This window comes from Lottia gigantea (genome assembly GCF_000327385.1).
Source record: "Lottia gigantea unplaced genomic scaffold LOTGIsca_31, whole genome shotgun sequence".
In the NCBI taxonomy this organism is placed as follows: domain Eukaryota; kingdom Metazoa; phylum Mollusca; class Gastropoda; family Lottiidae; genus Lottia; species Lottia gigantea.
This window is the reverse complement of record NW_008709027.1, coordinates 1555213-1561690: the sequence shown is the minus strand read 5'-3', so window position 1 is coordinate 1561690 and position 6478 is coordinate 1555213. Positions and strand designations below refer to the sequence as shown.

The 6478-nt window shown below is 30.8% G+C and overlaps 1 protein-coding gene across 1 annotated transcript; it reads left to right on the top strand.

Annotated features, from left to right (window-relative positions):
• Positions 1 to 517: 517 nt before the first annotated feature.
• Positions 518 to 3036, top strand: LOTGIDRAFT_119666 (hypothetical protein; the record flags this gene model as incomplete). Its single annotated transcript, XM_009057779.1, has 7 exons — positions 518 to 696; positions 981 to 1129; positions 1356 to 1510; positions 1812 to 1960; positions 2092 to 2263; positions 2594 to 2697; positions 2910 to 3036. 7 exons carry the CDS (start codon positions 518 to 520, stop codon positions 3034 to 3036), a joined length of 1035 nt encoding a protein of 344 aa, XP_009056027.1.
• Positions 3037 to 6478: the final 3442 nt, after the last annotated feature.

The window sequence follows — 6478 nt, the reverse complement described above, 5'->3', positions numbered from 1 at the left end:
TTGAAGTTCAGTTCTTTATTATTATTGACAGAACTTCAAGGGCCTGGACCAACCAATCTATTGCATTACTTTTTCAATTAAACGCTCAACAGAAGAAAAATCAATAGATCTACTTTGTTTATACAATAATGAGATCTAATTAAGCACATTGTTGTTTAAAAGAACTATTTCTATAAGCTGGATAAAAAATTAACTGGACCCCAGTTTTAGTTTTTATGATACACTAACGTCATCAGGTTACAAGTACATATCAGGTTCAGATTTTGACTGCAGAATTTTGCCAAAGTTGGTCTTATTAGCATTTACAACTAGAGGAACCCCAATGACATTACTGAAGTGAATTTCATCCAATCAATGCCAAGATGACAATAGTTTCAACAAGTTCTTTTGTTGTAAAGCTTTCTATGGAATGGCAGACAAGTTTATATGTGGAGTCTATGAACCTCTTTTTCTTCATAATTGACTGAATATTCTTTTAATTGGTCCAATTTAATTTTTGATTTGTAAATTGTAGATCATGGAAGATGATAGACCAGTTTGCAAACCAATTGAAAAATATAGAGATGTTTTATCATGGGAAGGTGGGGCTGATCAGTTCTCAGTTTCTAAAATACCTCTAGCATCAAACCAACTGAAATCAGGGGTGCCTAAAACCTTGATTTGTCATGATATGAAAGGAGGCTATTTAGATGACAGGTAAGTGACCTTTATGTTAATGCCATGTATCTTTTTGTATTTTAGAATTGTTGTTGGCTATAAATGTTTCAAGACATAATCAATCCTGTATTAGAATAAAAAATAGTGTAATAATTACATACTAAGAATATGAATGATAAACAAAGTCAAAATTACAAACATCAGGTCAATGAAAAATCTCAACTTATGTATCAAATACCAAATAATGACAAATGAATAAATAGACATAAACATTAAAATATTGTACAGAAACCAATGCTCAGAATAAATTCATATTATTTCAGATTTGTTCAAGGAAGCAGTTCATCTGATGCTTATAGATTCTATCATTGGCAGTATATAGATATATTTATATATTTTAGTCATAATTTAGTGACTATTCCTCCACCATGTTGGACTAATGCTGGACATAGACATGGTGTCAAAGTATTAGGTAAAATTTAATTTTTTTCATTATAAAGATTACTATGTGTTTTTACATTCTGGGAATATGAGGTGTAAGGATCAGTTAAATGTCTGTTCATGACTTCATGACTTGACAGATGTATGTGTATGACAACTCAGCTGTTAACATGCTGAAGATAATTGTTAACTAGCCTGGTATAAGTTTTTTTTTTAAATCAGGTGTTTATTTTCAACTTTAATTCATTTATTTTTAGGTACCTTGATTACAGAATGGAAGTATGGATTTGAATGTTGTAATTTATTTCTAGAAAATGTTGATGTTTATAAAAATTTTGCAACTAAATTAGTAAATATGGCTGAATATTATAGATTTGACGGCTGGCTTATCAATATAGAAAATGAAGTTCAGGTAAAAAAAACTATGAAAAGTAGGATCCCATTAATGTACTGATTTTGTTATCTCAAAAATATATACAATATAATACCTCATAGAATATAATATATTTATAACCATTCAATTTCTCCAAGGATTTATCAAAATTGAAGTCTTAAACTAATGAATAGAATACCTTTGAATCTCCATATGAAGCCACAAAAGATTCTAGTCAATAATTATTGATGTCTAACAAAAGATAACATATACAATATATACTGATATTTACTAATACTAATACTACTCTTCACTAAATTACCTTCAAATCTGTTTTCAGTCCAGAAAAGTCAATGATTTAAAAGATTTTGTAGAAGATTTAACAAGAAAGATGCACGAGGCTATCCCAGGATCAGTTGTTATTTGGTATGATAGTGTTACTGATACTGGAAAGTTGGATTGGCAGAATGAATTAAATGATAGGAATAGGTTTGTCAATTTTTCAGTTGTGTTTTTTTATGTTGTGTTTACAGTCTGTATTTTGTGTTTACAGTCTGTATGTTGTGTTTACAGTCTGTATTTTGTGTTTAAGGACTGTATGTTGTAGTTTTTGTTTACAGGATGTATTTTGAAGTGTGTGATGGTATATATTTAAACTATAATTGGACTCATGAAAAGTTAGAGAACAGTAAAACTATAGCAGTAGAGTATGACAGACCATTTGATGTATACGTTGGTATTGATATATTTGGTAGAGGTACACCAGGTGATGGCGGTTATAATACTAGAGAGGTATTTTATTTTGCTCTGTATAGAATCCATCCTCATAACAAATGTATGTGAAAAATGTATGCAGAATATTTTTTAAGATACATAAACAATATTGATGTGTGCTACTACCTAAAACTTTCCTGTTCGCAATTTATATCTCCGTGTAAAGAGACTAGGGCTGGAGTCAGGTACCATATAGAAAGTAGACAGTACAACTTACAGGACAATATTGTAACTAGATATTTTGGAAATGATATAGATATGTTAACTAGTGCCACAGTCCTGATATGTATATATAAACTGTTGTTGATTTGATTACAGCACAATCATGATCTGCTTTTATATTTGCAGGCCTTAACTATGGTAAGACAACACAATTTATCATCTGCCCTTTTTGCTAATGGTTGGGTTTATGAAACACAAGGCAAAGATAATTTTACTCAGAATGAAAATAGGTTAGGTAATGTTATTGTATAAATATTCTATATACATGCATTGAATGGAATGTAATTGTCTTCTATTATATGATTCTATTTTTTTTTTTGCAAGAAATTTAGATTGAGCTCAATACACTCAATGAATGATAAAAATGTCATTCTGTACACTAGAAGTCAAAGCACTAATCTCTAACTAAAATAAGTTTTAGAACTATTCTGAATTTTTGCAGGTTTTGGAGAGAAATATGTGATTTATGTCCAAGAAATAAAAAGAATACTTTGCCACTTGCCACATCATTTTGTCAAGGATTTGGTGAAAAGTTTTACTTGAATGGTTTGGTATGTTATATTTGTTAGTATTTAATAATTAAATTTTGTAAATACCAATCTAGTTTAAATGTTAAATACTGCTATCTGGTGGGACTACGTACATTTAGAGAGTTCATAAGATAACAGTCAGATTGTATTTGAAGGTCATTGATAACAAGATCTATATATTTTATTAATAAAAAAGGCTTTTAAGATTTCTCATCTTACAGGAACTTTCAAATAGACCATGGAATAATTTAAGTCTACAACAGTTCCAGCCCTACATGCCATTACAGATATTAAATGGTACAGTAATTAATGATAGTGTATTAGTAGAAATTAGTACAGATACTGTTTATCAAGGTGGAACAGCTTTATCTATTCATGGTCAAATACTACCAAATATTATGCCATGTACTCTAAAGTAAGTTCCATATGGGATTAAAAATTACCAAAATATTAAGTGTTTACCCTACTGCTTTTGACATGCTGTCTGTTTGAAAATGTATTTGTGAGCAGCTGTGCAAATTTAGATTATTAGTCTTTATTTTTTTTTCAATATTCTATAGAATATTCAATGTAAAGTGGAAATCTACTCCAAAGTCCTGTGTGATATATCAATTAGATAATTTATCATAAAGTACTGGAAGATAGTGGACCACAGCCATAGTGGACCACAGCCATATTCGCCCACCACGGCATGCGGATGGTAAATATTCAAGTTTTTGAGGCAAAGGCAATAACTCGGCTTCTAACAGTCAAAAATAGCTCAAATTCGAACTTGATCTCCGTTTTATGAATATGTATACACATACCGAATTTCATTTGATTTCATTAAAAAATCTAGTTTTTTGAGCGTTTACAAGCAAATGTTGACAGACGGACCGACGGACCTTCTTTTCATGAATATGTATGCACATACCGAATTTCATTTGATTCCTTCAAACACTCTAGTTTTTAGAGTGTTTACGAGCAATTGATGTTGATAGAAGCACTTACTGTATAGAGGTTAAAGGGCGATAACTCCTCAAAACTGACCTAAGAGGCCTAAATCTTGAAAAAGCCTTAAATTTAATCAGAAGTAAACTAATCTTTCTCAAACCTTTCAATTTAGGTCCAATAACATCCATTTTAAGTTTGATGAAAATCGGTTGAGAGTAATAGCATATTCAAGATTTTGGGGCAAGGGCAATAACTCTGCTTCTAACGGTCGAAAATAGCCCATATTCAAACTTGATCTTCATTTTATGAATATGTATACCCATACCGAATTTCAATTGATTCCATCAAAAAATCAAATGTTGACGGAACGACGGACGGACAGGGGTGCGGACAATATACGTCCAAATAGAGAGATGTGGGCGAATAAAAATGGTAAATATGATGATTAACATATCTGTATTTCATATTTATTCCTATACCATTTAAAATCATTAAAATTATGCTTTTGTGATTACAATATTTTTTTAGCACACAAACTGTATCATCTCATTTTTATAATGAAAAGTTTAAAGCAGGTTAAAATATCCTTATTCTCTTTGAAAACAAATGTCAAATGTCAATTCTTTATTGGTTTGTAAGCCCTTGATTTGTTATAAAGTATTAACCATGTTGTGCATTTCATAACCTTTTATTAACATATACAATACCCATCTGACTCATAAACAAACAAAACTTGAGAATTCTCCAAAAACTTGATAACCTGATTTTTATTATTTTTCATATTCAATCCATATTATTTGTGGTGAATGTTATTTGACCAGATCAGCGTTGAATAGCTATAATGGCTATTCATATCTTGCTGAAAACTCATAATTTCTTGGTAATTTTTTTACACTCGATTTTTTATTATTCTATTGAATTGAAATTGAACATGTTAGATTACACGTATCATGTAAAAGAAAATTTTGACTATTATACAACAAATGTTATGAATCATGAAAGATTTTAAAGAAAGATTTATTGCATTTATATCAGTATGGATTCAGTATTTCACTGGTCACAATACCATCAAATACTCTTTTAAAGGGACAGGTGCGCCATTTGGGGCGTTGAATTGATTCTTGAATACACATTAATAGTCTTTAGAAATACTAGAAATGTATAAAAATTGCATAATTCCTTCAAAAATATCTCAAACTAGGAATTTCTTTTCGTATATCTATAGATGTCTTTTCTATATATGGCATAATCTCAAGAAATGACGGCTCGCTAATTCTAGACACACTAATTTTTGATTTAAATGATTTTGAACTTAAGCCACTTCGTTGATTAAATTTTGCCAGTTTGTTACTGAAATGTCCCTTCTTTTTTTTTTTTTTTTTTTTTTCGTTTCGTCCACACCTTCCTGTGCTTAGACTGCAGTAGTTGCAGCAACGTTTCAAATTTCATAGACCTTCTATATAGGTGACGATGTGCATAAATATAAATTGGAACATTTTTGCAAAACCGGAAGTGCCACAGTTCCACATGTGCAAAAAGTCGAAAATCGGCTCTAGAAGGCGTATTTTTGCATCGATTTTCTTCGGGTTTTCATTTTTACAATCTACCTGTAATTTCTGACCTGATAGCACTTAAAAAATTACGAAATTTGAAAATTCGTCGCTCACTTTTTTCGATCAAATTTTTCAATTTTTTTGCAACTTTTTTGCTTTTGCATCGATTGATCTGAAATTTAATATGCAAAGGGGCATCACTAAAGCAAATAATATGTAGTTGTCAAATATTTAATTTTACTTCCGGTTTTAAACGGGGAATCTATTGAAAGTACAATACACTTCCGGTCGAATAACTTCCGGTGTAATTGAAATAGGTCAACGAAATTTATGCTGATCGTAAGTAAATGCTATTACAAAAAAACGAAGAAAAAAAAATCCAGATCGGAAGTGATACTTTGGCCGCCATATTGAAAAAACACACTTTTGTAAAACTCAAAATGGGGCCTCAGGGTAAATGTTGATATGCTCAAATTTGATGTGAATGTATTCCGCAATCGATTGCGCAAAAAACATTGGGAGCCGAATTTTGAATTTCGCTTTTGCTTTTTTTCAACTTCCGGTTGAAATTTTTTAAAGCTTTAAACGATCACACCATGCGACCTTGACCTTTGATGACCTTGACCTTCATAGGGTCAAAGGTCATTGACCTTGGCTATCATTTGATACTTTGACCTTTGACCTCCGACATGTACTTCCGGTTTTATAGCTATCCGTAAAAAGCCAAATTCGCAACTTTGGACTGCTCTAGCACGTGACCTAATTAACTTAGAGGGTTAATTTTTTTGGTTTCCTAATGTGCTTTTCATGCACTTTACATAGATATAGAACAATTGCTTTTTTAAAGCAAAATTGAAATTGGTGATTTTTACAAATTTGAGTTTTGTTTTACCATATTTGTGTCTTTTTGATCTTGGTGTATGTATATCTTATGACCTATTTTATGTAGAACCTTGATATTTGGAATACAACTAGACACTTTGAATATGAATTCA